This window comes from Hordeum vulgare, chromosome 7H (genome assembly GCF_904849725.1).
Source record: "Hordeum vulgare subsp. vulgare chromosome 7H, MorexV3_pseudomolecules_assembly, whole genome shotgun sequence".
Taxonomy (NCBI): Eukaryota; Viridiplantae; Streptophyta; class Magnoliopsida; order Poales; family Poaceae; genus Hordeum; species Hordeum vulgare.
Genome location: NC_058524.1, coordinates 607,363,089 through 607,384,694, shown reverse-complemented (window position 1 = coordinate 607,384,694; position 21,606 = coordinate 607,363,089). Strand labels below are relative to the sequence as shown.

The 21,606-nt window shown below is 44.3% G+C and overlaps 1 protein-coding gene across 1 annotated transcript; it reads left to right on the top strand.

Annotated features, from left to right (window-relative positions):
• Positions 1-7,009: 7,009 nt before the first annotated feature.
• On the top strand, positions 7,010-8,516 carry LOC123412299 (GDSL esterase/lipase At1g28600-like). Its single transcript, XM_045105256.1, has 3 exons — positions 7,010-7,319; positions 7,400-7,615; positions 7,775-8,516. The coding sequence occupies exons 1-3, from the start codon at positions 7,055-7,057 to the stop codon at positions 8,320-8,322; spliced, it is 1,029 nt and encodes a 342-aa protein (XP_044961191.1). The 5' UTR covers positions 7,010-7,054; the 3' UTR covers positions 8,323-8,516.
• The last annotated feature ends 13,090 nt before the right edge of the window (positions 8,517-21,606 follow it).

The following is a 21,606-nucleotide window of genomic DNA, read 5'->3' as shown; positions in this document are numbered from 1 at the left end:
ACGATAAGATCTTCGTAGAATATGTAGGATCCAATATGGGCATCCAGGTCCCGCTATTGGATATTGACCGAGGAGTCTCTCGGGTCATGTCTACATAGTTCTCGAACCCGCAGGGTCTGCACACTTAAGGTTCGACGTTGTTTTATGCGTATTAGAGTTATATGGTTGGTTACCGAATGTTGTTCGGAGTCCCGGATGAGATCACGGACGTCACGAGGGTTTCCGTAATGGTCCGAAAACGAAGATTGATATATAGGATGACCTCATTTGATTACCAGAAGGTTTTCGGAGTTACCGGGAATGTACCGGGAATGACGAATGGGTTCCGGGAGTTCACCGGGGGGGGGGGCAACCCACCCCGGGGAAGCCCATAGGCCTTGAGGGTGGCACACCAGCCCTTAGTGGGCTGGTGGGACAGCCCAAAAGGATCTATGCGCCAAGGAGAAGAAAATCAAGAGAGAAAGAAAAAAAAAGGGAGGAGGTGGGAAGGAAGGGGAACTCCCTCCCACCAAACCTAGTCCAACTCGGTTTGGGGGGGGAGAGTCCTCCCCCTTGGACTCGGCCGACCCCCTTGGGGCTCCTTGAGCCCCAAGGCAAGGTCCCCTCCCTCCCTCCTATATATAGTGGGGTTTTAGGGCTGATTTGAGACGACTTTTCCACGGCAGCCCGACCACATACCTCCACAGTTTTTCCTCTAGATCGCGTTTCTGCGGAGCTCGGGCGGAGCCCTGCTGAGACAAGGTCATCACCAACCTCCGGAGCGCCATCACGCTGCCGGAGAACTCTTCTACCTCTCCGTCTCTCTTGCTGGATCAAGAAGGCCGAGATCATCGTCGAGCTGTACGTGTGTTGAACGCGGAGGTGCCGTCTGTTCGGTACTAGATCGTGGGACTGATCGCGGGATTGTTCGCGGGGCGGATCGAGGGACGTGAGGACGTTCCACTACATCAACCGCATTCACTAACGCTTCTGCTGTACGATCTACAAGGGTACGTAGATCAGTCATCCCCTCTCGTAGATGGACATCACCATGATAGGTCTTCGTGCGCGTAGGAAATTTTTGTTTCCCATGCGACGTTCCCCAACAGCAAGTCCATCATATGGACGTTAAGTCTGCATTCTTGAATGGCGACTTGATCGAGGAGGTTTATGTACATCAGCCCCCAGGCTTCGTCATCGCCGGCGAGGAAGGGAAGGTACTGCGACTTCGCAAGGCGTTGTACGGCCTGAAGCAGGTCCCGCGAGCATGGTATGCCAAGCTCGATGCTTCCCTTGCCTCGCTTGGATTCGAGCTTAGCCCTCTGGAGCATGCAGTATACAGAAGAACTACCGCAGCGGGAACACTGATCATCGGGGTGTACGTGGACGACCTGATCATCACCGGCACCAGCATCGACGAGATCACTACATTCAAGGAGCAAATGCAGAGGGTGTTCCACATGAGCGATCTTGGCCTCCTGAGCTACTACCTTGGGATTGAGGTTCGTCAGGGGAATGGGGAGATCACGCTCTGTCAGAACGCCTACGCGAGGAAGATTCTCGATGATGCTGGGATGAGGGGGTGCAATCCCTCTGACACTCTGATGCAGAGCAGGCTCAAGCTGGGAAAGACGGGCGCCGACGAACTCGTGGACGCCACACGTTACAAAAGCGTCGTCGGAAGCCTTCGATACCTCTGCAACACCAGGCCTGATATCTCGTTTTCGGTGGGGATGGTGAGCAGATATCTGGAGGCCCCTGCAGCAGCTCACTGGGCTGCCGTCAAGCAGATACTTCGCTACGTAAGTAGCACGTTAGACCACGGCTGCTGCTACAAGCATGGAGGCGCAGCAGCACCGGCAGTGATTGGCTACAGCGACAGCGATCACGCCAGAGATGTTGATGATTGGCGTAGTACAACTGGGGTTGTGTTCTTCCTCAACTCCAGCCCGATCACATGGACTTCACACGAGCAGAAGGTTGTCGCCATATCGTCTTGCGAAGCTGAATATATGGCGGCGGCAACCGCAGCCTGTCAAGGTGTGTGGTTGTGCAGGCTCCTCGCCGAGCTCACCGGCAACACACCAACGAAGGCAAAGCTGCGCGTCGACAACAAGTCGGCGATTGCGTTGAGCAAGAACCCGGTGCACCACGACAGGAGTAAGCACATCGATATCCGCTACCATTTCATTCGTGAGTGCATCGACGACGGCAAGGTGGAAGTCGACCACATTGGCACTGACGGACAGCTTGCCGACTTCCTCACCAAGGCGCTGGGACGAATCAAGTTCATCAAAATGTGACAGAAGGTCGGCATCGCCATGGTGAGCCTCGGGCGTCGGGATTAGGGGGTGAATTGTTGAACAAGTAATGCCCTAGCCCGGCGTAGTAGATAGGTTTAGCTTCCCTTCCTTCAGTTAGCAGAATAAGCGGGACGATGACCGGCAGTAGTATAGGTTAGTTTGTTTTTTCAGTTCAGTTTCTGTTAGAAATTAGCTAGCTTTGCGCGCCCGTTTACTGAGCATGGGATGGCATGCAGTCGCAGCTCGCGGGCGCGATCCAGCCGCATCGCGAGGGTCGTGGGATGGCACGACCATTAGACTCGGGAAGTGGTTGATCACTCGTTGTAATTCTGCTTTCAAATAAGAGAAATAGAAGAGAGAAAAGCTGCAGTTTTGCACGCAGCACAAACACTGTCTTCGTCTACCTTCAGCTCGGTCTGATCCACGAGAGCGAGAGAGCGGCGAGAGCACTCCGTAGGCTTCGGTTCCACCACCCCCCCCCCCCCCCCCCCCGTTGAATTCCATAGTGGGCCCTGCTTCCCCAGTTCTCCAATTAAACACTGCCAACTCAGTTTGTAGATTAATTCCCAGCATTTCCCCGTAGGTCTAGCAAGGTTCTTATTGAGCCCATCCTTTGATTCATATCTATTCGTTTCAAGTGTATCATTCTGAAAGAGATCCTATGGGTTCATGATGGTGTGTGATGGTAGGTTTTTTATGAGTTCATCCATCCTTGATTTGCTTGTTAGTATGGTAGGGTGTGCACTTCCTACAAAGTTAGGAGTCACTTGAGAGCCTTCAAGTGTTATGAACGAATCAAGAGTTTGTACAAGGCCTGGTGATCATCCTCTTCTGCCATATCATGCACAAGTAAGGCTTTGACCTCAGTAGTATCATGGAAGGTGGCTATGCGCTTTGCGGGCTATGTGTGGGAAAAGTAGCTTAGACCTATGGGGCCTTACAAGTAGGGGTGGGCGTTATTTTTATATGGTTAGTTCGGTTCCGTTTATTCGGGTTTTCAAAATTTCAGCTTTTGTAAAATAAGAACCAAAATAATTGAATTGAAAATATAAACCGAAGCTTATGAACCAAAATTTGCCAGTTCGCTTTCTTCAGTTAACCGGAAAAATGATTATGTGTGTGTCTAATATGTAGGTCACATGGAATAGAAACAAATTATATTTTAAGCACACATGTAAGCCACATGTAATTACAAAAAAAAAAAAATGAAACTCCATGGGCACTAGCACCCATGGTTTATTGATATAGAAGAAGCATCCCTAATGAGAAACCAGAAATTCGTCCCCGACGTGGATCGAACCCTGGTTGCTGAAGACGCCACTGCGCTCCCTTGCCACTAGGCTACAACCTAGTTCTCAAAATGAAACTCCATGGGCACTAGCACCCATGGTTTATTGATATAGAAGAAGCATCCCTAATGAGAAACCAGAAATTCGTCCCCGACGTGGATCGAACCCTGGTTGCTGAAGACGCCACTGCGCTCCCTTGCCACTAGGCTACAACCTAGTTCTCTAAATGAAACTCCATGGGCACTAGCACCCATGGTTTATTGATATAGAAGAAGCATCCCTAATGAGAAACCAGAAATTCGTCCCCGACGTGGATCGAACCCTGGTTGCTGAAGACGCCACTGCGCTCCCTTGCCACTAGGCTACAACCTAGTTCTCAAAAAAATGAAACTCCATGGGCACTAGCACCCATGGTTTATTGATATAGAAGAAGCATCCCTAATGAGAAACCAGAAATTCGTCCCCGACGTGGATCGAACCCTGGTTGCTGAAGACGCCACTGCGCTCCCTTGCTACTAGGCTACAACCTAGTTCTCATGTAATTACTTCTAGGATCAATATACTACTGATATACTACCAGTACTGGTACTTGCATCAACGGAGATTGTATGAGTACCAAGGTTTTTTTTCTCAATTTCGATTTTCTTTCGGGGGGCACCAAAAAATCTGGTTTTCTAAAAATCTCGAAAATACCATCCCAGAAATAAAAGCTCTCATTGAGTACTCGCAGGAGGAATACACTTGCCATCAACTTGGAGTAAGTGGCATACTTCCTTGCAAACATATCTTGGATATTTAAAGGAAATCAAATCAAGGAAGCATGGTGGCAGTTTTATTTCTTGCGCTCGACTAACCGCAGAGGTGTGATTATGTGAGCATCGGGCTCAATGAGAAATCACCCTATTCACATAGTAGGTAGCACCGAAGCAGTAATAATTACCAAAGTTAATTAATGGCAGTAGAAAAACCTAAATTAACTAATGGGCTAGGCGTATCAGTCTTAATTTTTGTTTGGCTAGTTAGCGTAAAAAAAAGGGGATCACACATGGTTTGGCTAGTTAGCGTAAAAAAAAAAAAAGTTTGGCCAGCTCCTCTAAAAAATATATAGTTCGGCTAGTTCAGTTTGTACGGTTTCTATGGACTGGAAACCTGTGCAAAACCAAACACCGGACAACTGCTGCTTTTCCAACTGAACCGAAACACGAAAAACCAATTTATTAGACAATTCAGTTAAACAAGCTTGGTTCGGTTTCTATTTTCTGTGTGAATGTGCCCACTCTTACTTACAACTTTTTGTCCGAACAAAAAAGTCATTTTTTAAAGATAACTAAAGCTAAAATTCTTATATAGCATGCAAGAAATGTTGGTTTGCTGGAAGTAGGTTGGTTCAAACTATGCTAAGCTTTACGTCGCCACCTCAGCAATCGTTGGTTTACTGGAAGTAGGTATGAAAGTCGCCACCTCAGCATGCAATGACAGGCAAGACAACTACTGCCACACTAGCCAGTTACTGACTAATATGAGTATAACAAATATGTATACCTAGCTCAAATAAACTAGAATTTGAAGTTCATTTAGAAAATATGAACGGTATCTGCATCAATTTTTCGGTAACACCGGTAACAGTGTTTTCTGCTCCCCCTCGTATTTTTCTGGATTCGATAGCCAATGCCCTAGTAATAATACACTATTGCAAACCCTATGTTTGCATTTGATTTGACATGCATAACCAGAAATCCAAATGAATAAAGATCATATAATAACTGGATCAACCAAAGACAAAAAACCTAGCTCCGGTGTTTGGCCTCCAAGGACCATACGCAAAAAAAAATTGTTTGGCTAAAAACTACTTGAATGGTTCTAACCAAAAATAGAGAATATTTTTAGAAGATGCAGAAACATCCCACCCAAAATAAATCGGCCGGACCAAATGACCCAATCCCAATTTGGCTTCTCACAAAGTTATTTTATGTGTTTCTCAAAAAAAAACATCAATATTTTTTGCGATGATGTCTCTATGCCTTGTGATGATTCAATGCGAGGACCACATTCAAACCACCTTTAACCCTCCAACCAAACAGAAAATGGGTTCATCCCACTGAACTTAACCAAACACCAATACAGAACCATCATATTCACAAAATCTGAATGGTTCCAACCCACTCATATCTACCATGTGGACAAAACACACCCTATATAAAGAGATGACAAGCCATTTTTAGTTGGTCCATTATCGAACCTCTATAATCTATAAGTAGTTTGAAGAATTCCGAAAATATAGTTCCTTTTGCTATATCATAGGTGCATGAGTTTTTTTTTTCTAGTTCAATCATTCTCCCTTTTTTTTCATGTGTGTTTGCTTTTATTTTATTTTCTTGCTTCCTAGTCGATTTTTTGTTTCTTTCTTTCTGTGCATATGTGGGTAGTGGGCACCTGGGTTCATTCGTGTGTGCGTGTGCGATGCACGCGTACATCTCATGCGCATGTATGTGCGCACGTCTACAAGTGTGTTGACACGTGTGAGCACTTGTGTGCAGTGTGTGCGCACGTGCAATATCAATATGGAACGTAATTCTTCTTCTATGAGTGTGTACGTGTGCACGAGATGATGCCATCCATATGAGATGAGGCGATTAATTTCCAAAGATAAACGTAAGTACTACTCCCTCCGTTCCTAAATATAAGTCTTTCTAGCGATTCTATTAAAAAACTACATACGAATGTATATAGACATATTTTAGAGTATAGATTCATTTATTTTGCTTCGTATGTAGTCACGTAATGAAATTTCTTAAAGACTTATATTTAGGAACGGAGGGAGTATGTAATATGTGTGCAAATTATACTATTTTCTGAAAATTATACTATTATAAGTTTATTCATGCAAAATGTGTAAATACCCAATTTATGGTCAAGTTTTTGTCATCATTTCTTTAAAGTTATTTGCATTTTGTTTCTTTGTTATGATAATACCAAAGTTATTCTCTGATTTTTTTTTTGATTTTTTTTAGTTTTAGTATATAGTCTTGTTGGAAAAGAAGTGATGTCATGTCACAAAATTCAGTGACCTGTTAAGCAGAGGAAGAAGAAGGCAGATGGACCTTTGGATCCCAATTAGATAGGTGATAGTCAGCAGACTGAATATCTAAATAATTTAATCAATAGTCGGCCCATATATAGAGCATGCATTAATGCCAGAGAAATCCATTCTTATATTTTAGGAAGACTGCATTTGCATAGAATATGATATTTAGCAATATATTAACAATGCGCCAAAAATATAATTTTAGGGAAACAATTGTGGGGTAGTACGATACACACTGCTGAAAAAATAGCATTTATTAAATTGATAGACATCATGATATACAAAATTCAACCACATATAACAATCTAATATAAATGGGGATGAAGGGAACTCATGTCGAATACTCAACGAAACGTAGATCTGGAAAACTTCTATTTGCAACCAGATAGATAGCTACGATGCGGAGTTCCATTCGCCATTACTCCATTTCCTTGGCCGTCATCTTCGTCTTTGCCGTCCTGCTGCTCAACGCGGATCTTGGCTCGTGCGGCTGCTTTAAGCGTATCTTCTCCTTCGGCGACTCCATCATCGACACCGGTAACTTTGCATACATCGTCCGCAACAGACCGCCAGGTCCACCCTCGGTACCTCCCTATGGAGAGACCTACTTCCACCACCCCACGGGTCGCGCCTCTGACGGGCGTCTCATCATCGACTTCTATGGTGTGTACATGTGCATGCATGTGTGTTCCAACAGTTCAATTTCGTACGCGCGCTAAATTTTGTGTGTGATGTTTCGTCAGCGCAAGCGTTGGGCCTGCCGCTGCTGCCCCCGAGCTTGCCCGAGGAGAAGACGGGGCAGTTCCCCACCGGTGCCAACTTTGCCGTGTTCGGCGCTATGGCGCTGAACCCGGACTACTTCAAGTCCAGGTATAACTTCAGTGTACCGTTTTCTTGGAGCCTCCACGATCAGCTCGCTAGTTTCAAGAAAGTGCTCACACGGATTGCTCCACGAGATGGTACGTAACGCATGCAAAAGGATACGTTATGGTCAGCTTATCATATTTTAGTTATGCCACATGTCATCTGCAAAAAAAATATATATATATATGCCACATGTCTGCGTCCCCACGCATGTGTTCTTGGTCCATTTACTCCTTTCTCTTTGCTGTGATCAGCTGCCACAAAGAGTGTCCTGAGCGAGTCCCTGGTCGTCTTCGGCGAGATCGGTGGCAATGACTACAACTTCTGGTTCTTCGATCCTGTGCGCCGCAAGGACAGAAATACGCCCCTGCGGTACATGCCGGACGTTATCAGCCGCATAGGAGCCGGCGTGCAGAAGGTGATCAACCTTGGCGCCAAGACGATCCTTGTCCCGGGGAACTTCCCTATCGGGTGCGTGCCGGCTTACCTTAGTATTCATAAGAGCAATGCATCAGCGGACTACGATCAGTTCCATTGCCTCGCGTGGTTCAACGCGTTCTCTCGGAGGCACAATCAGCTGTTGAAGCAGGAGGTCGGCCGGCTCAAGTCCCGGAACCCCAGCGTGAAGATCATCTACGCCGACTACTACGGCGCCTTCATGGAGTTCGTCCGGAATCCCAGCAGGAATGGCATCGACAGCCCTCTGGTGGCGTGCTGTGGTGGCCAGGGACCCTACGGCACTGGCCATAGGTGTGACCAGAACGCGAAGGTTTGCCGGGACCCGTCCAGGTTCGCTAACTAGGACCAGGTTCACATGACGGAGAAGGCATACAGAATCATCGCCAACGGGGTGCTCAACGGCCCGTATGCAGACATCCCGTTGCTCCATGCTTCCTAGGATAATGACTTCTGAGACTTGAAGAATTGTTGCTGCCACCAAGATCTGATACGCTTCTTCAGATTCTTATTCATGTACCTTCTTATCAATTATTCATGAAAGAAATGGTTGGATATGCCACATGCATGATTATGTAATGTAATGCAAACACGCGTGCACTAATATATCCTCACCCAACCCAAGTATAGTTGGAGTGCCAACCATCTCAAGACTGGACTCGCGGGTATGGATGTTTTGCCCCAACGGTAACTTGCTATAAGGTCTTTTTGATTCATGGAATTTAAAAAAAAAACAGGAATGTTAAAATGCAGAATATGCATGCTTTCATTGCTTTGGACCACGCCTATATTTGAGAGAAGCTAGGAACTATTCTTCTACGCAATGGATATGTTCGGTGAAAATTCAAAGGGAATGCATGCCAGATGCACCAACTTGAAATTGTGGGATTGCAAATGTAGTCAGTTATATGTCCCAACAAAAACCGGAAAGAAATTGAATGTTGTGACTTTCTGGGTGATAAATGTAGGCAGGGACGGGTCTAGGGTTTAGACTTGAGGAGAGCGAGAAAGATAACTCACACAAAGTAAGGGACAAAAAATTACAATATGAGCCAGGCAATAGTCACTACAAAAAAATTGAATTTGCCTAATATCCCACTGTAAGGCAAGTGACATTTCACGGCTACCCGGCTTATATACGTGTGCACCGAGTCTCAAAATCTAAAAAGCACGGCACAAATACTGACCTTGGCGTAGATAGAACTAAGCGGAGAATCAGGAAAGAATCTCGGCATACATAAAAACGCTCCACATAGCTTCTAGAAAGCACTCGGATTAGAGTTCTTTCTCGGCATACATAAAAACACTCCACATAGCTTGGCGGTTATGTGACTGTGTGCTTTGCTCTATAAGCCGAGGGTTGTTGCAAGATGCTCGGCGTATATGGAATAGAAGCCGATTGCCCAAATAGGACATTCAGTTTACACTTTACATCTTCTTTGCTGAACTATTTCTTAATCAGCGTTGCTAAGTCTCAGTTCGTTATGTCTCAGTCAATGCTATACTTCTTTGATCTTGCATGAAGATTCATATAAATAATTTATTTTCTTTTTTATCATTTCTTTTTCTTATATATGCTATACCACTTGACTGAGACTTGGTTAAATCTTAATGCAAGAATGAATTTTAAATGTGCTTTATTGAATTTATGTTTATTTATTGCATTTTTTCCTTGCAGCTATTTTCTAACCCATTCTCTCCCACCCACTCTCTAATTACCGCCCTTTTGGTTCCCTCAATTTCCTTCCCACACTCTAATTACCACCACCTTGTCACTCTAAAGTTGTTATTGCCTTGTTTTCTTCACCCCCAATTGTACCCATATTAAGATCACACCCAAAATAAGCGGTTCCGATGCTGACTCACACGATTTGATACATATATCATGTTTGCTATGCCATGAATCATCTACCCCTAGATTTTTTCACATGGGGTGACCCATCTGGACTGTCCTACTTATGTGTGTTATAATAGTTAAAAGGACCATGAGCAACCAAAAACATGCCAACATACACGAATTAGGTCGTGGGCATACCATGATCAAGATATTGAGGGGACACGTCCGCTTTGTGAAGGTAGTGCGGTACCCTTTGCTCCGTTGATGTCAAAACGTTTTTGCTGTCACCAGAGGCCAGTTGGATTCACATACTTGCCCTTCTGGCATATCCAGGGGATAAATTTAGTGTGAAAATGATGATAAATCGATCATATATGAGCATAATGGGTGTATGACAAATGCATTGTTGCCTGGTCGTTTTGAGCGCGTAATGGGTGCCTGACATTGTTTTGTTGCAGACAACTGGTCGAAGTTTTGATTTTGACGGGGCTAATGGATGCCGCCGGGATTGCACGATTGGTGGAACCGACCAAGCTTGTGCCGGATGGACGGCTATGCTGCGCTGCTGGGCATTCCAGGTCTATCGTAGTTGGTTTGGAGATATGTATGCATTACGGTTCACATGAGCAGCTGTCTCATGGACTCAACCCCACACGAACATGACTTCATCAATCAATAAGGCATACAGACGGCCAGAATAGCACACGTGAAAATAGGTCATTAAAAAAATCATGTACCAGGCTATGCATGCATGGAAGCGTTTCGTGCAGGAAGGAAAATTGCTGGTGGCGGCTGGGAGCTGTGGTGCAGTGCCTATTACGGCACAGGATCAACGACGACGACCTACCTTCAAGTGGTGGAGTATGGTAGAAATTGCTGAGGGGCCAAAGCAAAAACATAAGTATTTACCAGGCCTACCTACCTACGGCACAGGATCAACGACCTACCTACAAGTGGTGGAGTAGGGTAGAAATTGCCGAGGGGCCAAGGCAAAGGCAAAAACATAAGTACTTATGGGTGTATATTGAAAGAAAAATCTCATCTAATCCCTCTCCCAAAAAAATTCTTCAGAGTTGGGTCCAAGGCTGGGGGGGGGGGGGGGGGGGTGGGAGTGCACCTATGTGGCCCGTAGGTACACCTTACGCAACCGCCGACGCCTGCCCTACCCATTATCAAAGTTGGGGCATCTATACCTCATCACAAGTTCGATCGTCTTGCCATAGATAGATAGATAGATAATCGTAGATCCAAGTGGTCCTTGATCTAGCTATAGCTTAATTGTCCGTCCAGTGGACAGCACATGCATGTAGAGAAGCGTGCGCATGTACTAAACCGAATGGTGTGCCGCTGCATTCCATTCCATGGATTATATTCCTCCTACGGATCTTTACCTGACACACCGACAGCAAAGCCAAGTCAGCACCTACCATTTCGAAGATGAACTTTACGTGCCGATTAATCGAAACGCGGTCAATTTGAAGCATTTCCTCAAGCAAGTATTTAGGGAGTATTGATTACTCTTACTCTTAACTACACTGTAGGGGACGGGCGGAGCGAGGATTTAAACATGGGGAAGAGATAGTGAAGCCATATTTTTTTGCCTCACAAAATATCCAATAATATTATATCAAATATCATCAGCATTTAACATTGCCTAGAAACAGATTTTTTTTTTCCAACTGAAGTGTGTCTAGTTATAGCTAATATAGGTCAATAATTCCATAGACACACTGAGTAGATGAAGTTGATAATCAAATTACTCCGAAATATGCCATGAAATGCTTGGCTACAAAATATTGTCATGCGTAAATTAAAGATACAGAAACAAGAATAAACCAAATCATTGGCTTTAGCTTGCATTTAGACATGTTCCAATGGCAATCATCAATGGTTGTATTGTGAAACTTGGTGGTTGAATTAGAAAAATCGATGAATACATACTTAGAAAATCAAAAGATGCTGCTCGTCCCCTCTGCCACTAGATCATAGTAGATCAGATGGCCGACAGTGTGCGACAACCATCAGTCCATCACTGCCTACCGATTCTCGACGAAGCATTGATGAGTGCATCACAAATCACACAACCAAAATAACTAAAATCTGATGTATAACAATACAAGATGAGAATTGAGAGAATGCTAAGTACATAGTGTGATGTATGAAAGTTGGCTAGTTAAGTCTTAGACGAGAAATTGACGAATGAAGTAGTTGTTTTCGCCGACGTATGAATCCTATCGTTAGTAAGGATGATGAGCAGGCGGCAATGACACACATGACGGCGACGGAAGAGCTTCAACCTAAGCACACGGTAATCATGGGAAAGAATGCCCAATGCCCCGGATAGGTTAGTCTCCAAATCTGGCCTTGTACTGTACTCTGGACTTCTTGGTCACGAAAAACAAAATGACTCACTAGTGGGCCTTCCTATGGCCCTTCGTTTTTTCCAGAATTCTCATGTCAAGTTAGGGGGGGGGGGAGTAGTTGTATACTAGAAGGGTTGTTACCAAATCCATAATATCAAATAGGTATCATCATACTCATCATGTAATGAAATTTCATTTTTTTTATCTACCATTGTGGATATCAGTAACTTTGGCTCTTAACTTGCTCAAAGTTAAACAAATTTGAATTTTCAAAAAAACCAATACACCTTATATTTGGGAATTGAGCAAAATATTTATTTTGTGGATTAGGACATATGATGAGTGTGTTTTATTTTTACATATATAATGTGGTGTTTTCGTGGGTCTTCTGTGATGTGATTATATGTTATCTACTAATCAAACCATATTGTAAATTTCTGCATTGGTGAATCCATGTACTATATTAGTGCTAGAGTATCACATGGCAACACTTTTTTCTAGGTGATGAGAGTATAAATAAGATATATCTTTTTTATAGGCCGGTAGCTGCTAATTGAATTGAAAAATCATTGGTCCAGTCAAAACCATGAATAACATTACAAATTCAGTACATCAATCGAATGAAAATCTCCAAAATTAAGGAGCATAGTGAACTATAAGAATTGAATGAGACAACTTGAAAAATTGTTTAGCCGGTCAAAATGGGGTGACCCAATATTAATATCATAGAGATACAAGTTACACCAAGCCAACGCAACAACCCAATTTCGTAAAGATCCTGTTATCCTCGTGTACCCTCAAAACGCTTGTAACCTGAAAACGGATGCAGACAACCAAATTATAAATAGAAGAAGTAAAAAAAATCCTGCTACGACGGTCAATTCCCTGTAGCTACAGCATGAACAACCACTTAGATAATACCCGAAGTCCAAATTCTCCAAAACGACGCCTCTAAGACAGTGCACAAGTACCGTCATCGCCTGAATCTAGATATTATATTTCACCCTGAAGAAGATACACACTCTCAAAACGGTTTATTCAACAATGGCACTCTCAGGAATAACCAATAAAGACAAGCCCTTGGGTTTCTTCCTGAAAGATAAGACTTTCTACTTTGTTTGTGCTGCCGCCCCCATTTGTTGATGTCACTGCTATGAGTCATGAATCACGAAGAAAAGTCCTCATCGCCAGGAAGTCTTGATCCCTCATTACAAGGCCTCAAACCTCAGCCGTCGTAACATTCTTTGCAATTGTCTTCACCATTGAAATCTTAATACCTACATGCCCCATAAACTGAACAGATACTGAAGCTTCACGTCACACCCTCCTGGAACCACTTGGGCGGAAATAGGGCGCACATGACCGAATCGCATATGATCCAGCAATCTATAGGCCAAGAACCCAATGAAGATCTGCAACAGAGCGTTCGAAAAGTCGTTAATGTTGGGGAACGTCGCATGGGAAACAAAAAAATTTCTACGCGCACGAAGACCTATCATGGTGATGTCCATCTACGAGAGGGGATGAGTGATCTACGAACCCTTGTAGATCGTACAGCAGAAGAGTTAGTGAACGCGGTTGATGTAGTGGAACGTCCTCACGTCCCTCGATCCGCCCCGCGAACAATCCCGCGATCAGTCCCACGATCTAGTACCGAACGGACGGCACCTCCGCGTTCAGCACACGTACAGCTCAACGATGATCTCGGCCTTCTTGATCCAGCAAGAGAGACGGAGAGGTAGAAGAGTTCTCCGGCAGCGTGACGGCGCTCCGGAGGTTGGTGATGACCTTGTCTCAGCAGGGCTCCGCCCGAGCTCCGCAGAAACGCGATCTAGAGGAAAAACCGTGGAGGTATGTGGTCGGGCTGCCGTGGAAAAGTCGTCTCAAATCAGCCCTAAAACCTCCGTATATATATAGGTGGGAGGGAGGGGAGGAGGCAGCCTCAAAACCTAAAGGTTTGGCCGAAATTGGAGGTGGAGGAGTCCTACTCCAATCCTACTTGGAGTAGGATTCCACCTTCCCACTTGGAAACTCTTTCCACCTTGTGTTTTTTCCTTCTCAAACCTTATGGGCCTTAGTGGGAACTTATTCCAGCCCACTAGGGGCTGGTTTATCTCTTCCCATAGCCCATGAGACCCCTTGGGGCGTGACACCCCTCCCGATGGTCCCCGGCACCCCTCCCGGCACTCCCGGTACACTACCGATGAGCCCGAAACCTTTCCGGTAATGCAGGAAAACCTTCCGGTAACCAAATGAGGTCATCCTATATATCAATCTTCGTTTCCGGACCATTCCGGAAACCCTCGTGACGTCCGTGATCTCATCCGGGACTCCGAACAACATTCAGTAACCAACCATATAACTCAAATACGCATAAAACAACGTCGAACCTTAAGTGTGCAGACCCTGCGGGTTCGAGAACTATGTAGACATGACCCGAGAGACTCCTCGGTCAATATCCAATAGCGGGACCTGGATGCCCATATTGGATCCTACATATTCTACGAAGATCTTATCGTTTGAACCTCAGTGCCAAGGATTCATATAATCCCGTATGTCATTCCCTTTGCCCTTCGGTATGTTACTTGCCCGAGATTCGATCGTCAGTATCCGTATACCTATTTCAATCTCGTTTACCGGCAAGTCTCTTTACTCGTTCCGTAATACAAGATCCCGTAACTTACACTAAGTCACATTGCTTGCAAGGCTTGTGTGTGATGTTGTATTATCGAGTGGGCCCCGAGATACCTCTCCGTCACACGGAGTGACAAATCCCAGTCTCGATCCATACTAACTCAACGAACACCTTCGGAGATACCTGTAGAGCATCTTTATAGTCACCCAGTTACGTTGCGACGTTTGATACACACAAAGCATTCCTCCGGTGTTAGTGAATTATATGATCTCATGGTCATAGGAATAAATACTTGACACGCAGAAAACAGTAGCAACAAAATGACACGATCAACATGCTACGTCTATTAGTTTGGGTCTAGTCCATCACATGATTCTCCTAATGATGTGATCCCGTTATCAAGTGACAACACTTGCCTATGGCCAGGAAACCTTGACCATCTTTGATCAACGAGCTAGTCAACTAGAGGCTTACTAGGGACAGTGTTTTGTCTATGTATCCACACAAGTATTGTGTTTCCAATCAATACAATTATAGCATGGATAATAAACGATTATCATGAACTAAGAAATATAATAATAACTATTTTATTATTGCCTCTAGGGCATATTTCCAAGAGTCTCCCACTTGCACTAGAGTCAATAATCTAGTTCACATCACCATGTGATTCCAACGAATCCAACACCCATATAGTTATGGGGTCTGATGACGTCTTGCTCGTGAGAGATGTTTTAGTCAACGGTTCTGAAACTTTCAGATCCGTGCGTTCTTTGCAAATCTTTATGTCATCTTATAGATGCTGCTACTACGTGCTATTCGGAAATGCTCCAAATATCTACTCTACTATACGAATCCGTTTCACTACTCATAGTTATTCGGATTAGTGTCAAAGCTTGCATCGACGTAACCCTTTACAACGAACTCTTTAACCACCTCCATAATCGAGAAAAATTCCTTAGTCCATCAGTTACTAAGGATAAATTTTGACCGCTGCTAGGGATTCAATCATGGATCACTCTCTGTACCTCTCAACAGACTTGCTGCAAGGCACACATCAGGTGCGGTACTCAGCATGGCATACTTTAGAGTCTACGACTAAGGCATAGAAGACGACCTTCGTCTATTCTCTTTATTCTGTCGGGGTCGGGTTTTGAGTCTTACTCAAATTCACACCTCACAACGCAACCAAGAACTCCTTCTTTGCTGATCTATTTTGAACTCCTTCAAAAACTTGTCAAGGCATGCATCTTGTTGAAACTTCCATTAAGCGCTTTCGATCTATCTCCATAGATCTTTGATGCTCAACGTTCAAGTAGCGCAATCCAGGTATTCCTTTGAAAACTCCTTTCAAACAACCTTGTATGCTTTACAGAAATTCTACATTACTTTTGATCCACAATATGTCAGCCACATATACTTATCAGAAATTCTATAGTGCTCCCACTCACTTCTTTGGAAATACAAGTTTCTCATAAACTTTGTACAAACCCAAAATCTTTGATCATCTCATCAAAGTGTATATTCCAACTCCGAGATGCTTGCACCAGTCCATTGAAGGATCACTGGAGCTTGCATACTTGCTAGTATCTTTAGGATCGACAAAACCTCATGGTTGTATCTCATACAATGTTTGCTCAAGGAAACCGTTGAGGAAACAATGTTTTGACATCCTACATGCAATATTTCATAAATAGTGCAGCAACTACTAACATAATTCTAACAGACTTTCAGCATCGCTACGATTGAGAAAGTCTCATCATAGTCAACTGTTTGATCTTGTCGGAAACATCTTTGCGACAAGTCGAGCTTTTCTTAATAGTGACTTATCACTATCATCGTCTGTCTTCCTTTTAAAGATCCATTTTTACTCAATAGTCCTATGACCATCAAGTAGTTCTACCAAAGTCTACACTTTGTTTTCACACATGGATCCTCTCTCGGATTTCATGGCTTCCAGCCATTTGTCGGAATCTGGGCCCACCATCGCTTTCTCCATAACTCGTAGGTTCACTGTTGCTCAACAACATGACCTCCAAGACAGGGTTACCGTACTACTCTGCAGCAGTACGCGACCTTGTCGACCTACGAGGTTTGTAGTAACTTGATTCGAAGCTCAATGATCATCATCATCAGCTTCCACTTCAATTGGTGTAGGCGCCACATGAACAACTTCCTGCGCCCTGCTACACACTGGTTGAAGTGATGGTTCAATAACCTCATGAAGTTCTACTACCCTCCCACTCAATTCTTTCGAGAGAAACCTTTCCTCGAGAAAGGATCCGTTTCTAGAAACAAACACTTTGCTTTCGGATCTGAGATAGGAGATGTACCCAACTGTTTTGGATATCCTATGAAGATGCATTTATCCGCTTTGGGTTCGAGCTTATCAGACTGAAACTTTTTCACATAAGTGTCGAAACCCCAAACTTTCAAGAAACGACAGTTTAGATTTCTCTAAACCTCAGTCTATACTGTGTCATCTCAACGGAAATACGCGGTGCCCTATTTAAAGTGAGTGCGGTTGTCTCTAATGCATAACCCATAAACGATAGTGGTAATTCGATAAGAGACATCATAGTATGCACCATACCAAATAGTGCGTGGCTATGACGTTCAGACACATCATCACACTATGATGTTCCAGGTGGCATGAACTGCGAAACAATTTCCACATTGTCTTAACTGTGTACCAAAACTCGTAACTCAGATATTCATTTCCATGATCATATCGTAGACAGTTTATCCTCTTGTTACGACGAACTTCACTCTGAAACGGAATTGAACTTTTCAACATTTTAGACTTGTGATTCATTAAGTAAATACTCCTGTATCTACTCAAATCGTCAGTGAAGTAAGAACATAATGATATCCACTGCGTGCCTCAGCACCCATTGGACTGCATACATCAAAATGTATCACTTCCAACAAGTTACTATCTTATTTCATCTCAATGAAAACAAGGCCTTGCTCATGTGGTATGATTCGCATGTCACTAGTGATTCGAAATCAGGTGAGTACAAAGATCCATCAGCATGGAGCCTCTTCATGCAATTTATACTAACATGACTCAAGCGGCAGTGCCACAAGTAAGTGGTACTATCATCATCAACTCGTATCTTTTGGCACCAATATCATGAACATGTGTGACACTACGATCGAGATTCAATAAACCATTGAAGGTGATTATTCAAGAAAATAGAGTAACCATTATTCTCTTTAAATGAATAATCGTATTGCAATAAACATGATCCGATCATGTTCATGCTTAACGCAAGCACCAAATAACAATTATTTAGGTTTAACACCAATCCCGGTGGTAGAGGGAGCGTGCGACGTTTGATCATATCAATCTTGGAAACACTTCCAACACGTATCGTCACCTCGCCTTTAGCTAGTCTCCGTTTATGCCGTAGCTTTCATTTCGCGTCACTAATCACTTAGCAACCGAACCGGTATCCAATACCCTCGTGCTACTAGGAGTACTAGTAAAGTACACATCAACATCATGTATATCAAATACACTTCTTTCGACTTTTGCCAGCCTTCTTATCTACCAAGTATCTTGAGTTGCTCCGCCTCAGTGATTGTTCCCCTCATTACAGAAGCACTTAGTCTCGGGTTTGGGTTTAATCTTGGGTCTCTTCATTAGTGCAGCAACTGTTTTGCCGTTTCACGAAGTATCCCTTCTAGCCCTTGCCTTTCTTGAAACTTAGTGGTTTTACAAACCATCAACTATTGATGCTCCTTCTTGATTTCTACTTTCGCAGTGTCAAACATCACGAGTCGCTCAAGGATCATTGTATGTATCCTTGATATGTTATAGTTCATCACGAAGCTCTCACAGCTTGGTGGCAGTGACTTTGGAGAACTATCACTATCTCATCTGGAAGATTAACTCCCACTTGATTCAAGCGATTTTCGTACTCAGACAATCTGAGCACATGCTCAACGATTGAGCCTTTTCTCCTGTGCTTTGTGGACAAAGAATCTTGTCGGAGGTCTCGTACCTCTTAACAAGGGCACAAGCATGAAATCACAATTTCATCTCTTTAGAACATCACTTATGTTCCGTGACGTTTTACAACGTTTTCGGCGCCTTGCTTCTAAGCCATTAAGTATTTTTGTACTGAACTATCGTGTAGTCATCAGAAACGTGTATGTCGGATGTTCACAGCATCCACAGATGACGCTCGAGGTGCAGCACACCGAGTGGTGCATTAAGGACATAAGCCTTCTGTGCAGCAACGAGGACAATCCTCGGTTTTACAGACTCAGTCTGCAAAGTTTGCTACTATCAACTTTCAACTAAATTTTTTCTAGGAACATATAAAACAGTAGAGCTATAGCGCAAGCTACATCGTAATTCGCAAAGACCATTAGACTATGTTCATGACAATTAGTTCAATTAATCATATTACTTAAGAACTCCCACTCAAAAAGTACATCTCTCTAGTCATTTGAGTGGTACATGATCCAAATCCACTATCTCAAGTCCGATCATCACGTGAGTCGAGAATAGTTTTAGTGGTAAGCATCTCTATGCTAATCATATCAACTATACGATTCATGCTCGACCTTTTGGTCTCATGTGTTCCGAGGCCATGTCTGCACATGCTAGGCTCGTCAAGCTTAACCCGAGTATTCCGCTGTGCGCAACTGTTTTGCACCCGTTGTATGTGAACGTTGAGTCTATCACACCCGATCATCACGTGGTGTCTCGAAAACGATGAACTGTAGCAACGGTGCACAGTCGGGGACAACACAATTTCGTCTTGAAATTTTAGTGAGAGATCACCTCATAATGCTACCGTCGTTCTAAGCAAAATAAGGTGCATAAAAGGATTAACATCACATGCAATTTATAAGTGACATGATATGACCATCATCACGTGCTTCTTGATCTCCATCACCAAAGCACCGGCACGATCTTCTTGTCACCGGCGTCACACCATGATCTCCATCATCATGATCTCCATCAACGTGTCACCATCGGGGTTGTCGTGCTACTCATGCTATTACTACTAAAGCTACGCCCTAGCAAAATAGTAAACGCATCTGCAAGCACAAACGTTAGTTATAAAGACAACCCTATGGCTCCTGCCGGTTGCCGTACCATCGACGTGCAAGTCGATATTATCTATTACAATATGATCATCTCATACATCCAATATATCACATCACATCGTTGGCCATATCACATCACAAGCATACCCTGCAAAAACAAGTTAGACGTCCTCTAATTTTGTTGTTGCATGTTTTACGTGGTGACCATCGGTATCTAGTAGGATCGCATCTTACTTACGCAAACACCACAACGGAGATATATGAGTTGCTATTTAACCTCATCCAAGGACCTCCTCGGTCAAATCCGATTCAACTAAAGTTGGAGAAACCGACACTTGCCAGTCATCTTTGAGCAACGGGGTTACTCGTAGCGATGAAACCAGTCTCTCGTAAGCGTACGAGTAATGTCGGTCCAAGCCGCTTCAATCCAACAATACCGCGGAATCAAGAAAAGACTAAGGAGGGCAGCAAAACGCACATCACCGCCCACAAAAACTTTTGTGTTCTACTCGAGAAGACATCTACGCATGAACCTAGCTCATGATGCCACTGTTGGGGAACGTCGCATGGGAAACAAAAATTTTCCTACGCGCACGAAGACCTATCATGGTGATGTCCATCTACGAGAGGGGATGAGTGATCTACGAACCCTTGTAGATCGTACAACAGAAGAGTTAGTGAACGCGGTTGATGTAGTGGAACGTCCTCACGTCCCTCGATCCGCCCCGCGAACAATCCCGCGATCAGTCCCACGATCTAGTACCGAACGGACGGCACCTCCGCGTTCAGCACACGTACAGCTCAACGATGATCTCGGCCTTCTTGATCCAGCAAGAGAGACAGAGAGGTAGAAGAGTTCTCCGGCAGCGTGACGGCGCTCCGGAGGTTGGTGATGACCTTGTCTCAGCAGGGCTCCGCCCGAGCTCCGCAGAAACGCGATCTAGAGGAAAAACCGTGGAGGTATGTGGTCGGGCTGCCGTGGAGAAGTCATCTCAAATCAGCCCTAAAACCTCCGTATATATATAGGTGGGAGGGAGGGGAGGAGGCAGCCTTAAAACCTAAAGGTTTGGCCGAAATTGGAGGTGGAGGAGTCCTACTCCAATCCTACTTGGAGTAGGATTCCACCTTCCCACTTGGAAACTCTTTCCACCTTGTGTTTTTTCCTTCTCAAACCTTATGGGCCTTAGTGGGAACTTATTCCAGCCCACTAGGGGCTGGTTTATCTCTTCCCATAGCCCATGAGACCCCTTGGGGCGTGACACCCCTCCCGATGGTCCGCGGCACCCCTCCCGGCACTCCCGGTACACTACCGATGAGCCCGAAACCTTTCCGGTAATGCAGGAAAACCTTCCGGTAACCAAATGAGGTCATCCTATATATCAATCTTCGTTTCCGGACCATTCCGGAAACCCTCGTGACGTCCGTGATCTCATCCGGGACTCCGAACAACATTCGTTAACCAACCATATAACTCAAATACGCATAAAACAACGTCGAACCTTAAGTGTGCAGACCCTGCGGGTTCGAGAACTATGTAGACATGACCCGAGAGACTCCTCGGTCAATATCCAATAGCGGGATCTGGATGCCCATATTGGATCCTACATATTCTACGAAGATCTTATCGTTTGAACCTCAGTGCCAAGGATTCATATAATCCCGTATGTCATTCCCTTTGCCCTTCGGTATGTTACTTGCCCGAGATTCGATCGTCAGTATCCGTATACCTAT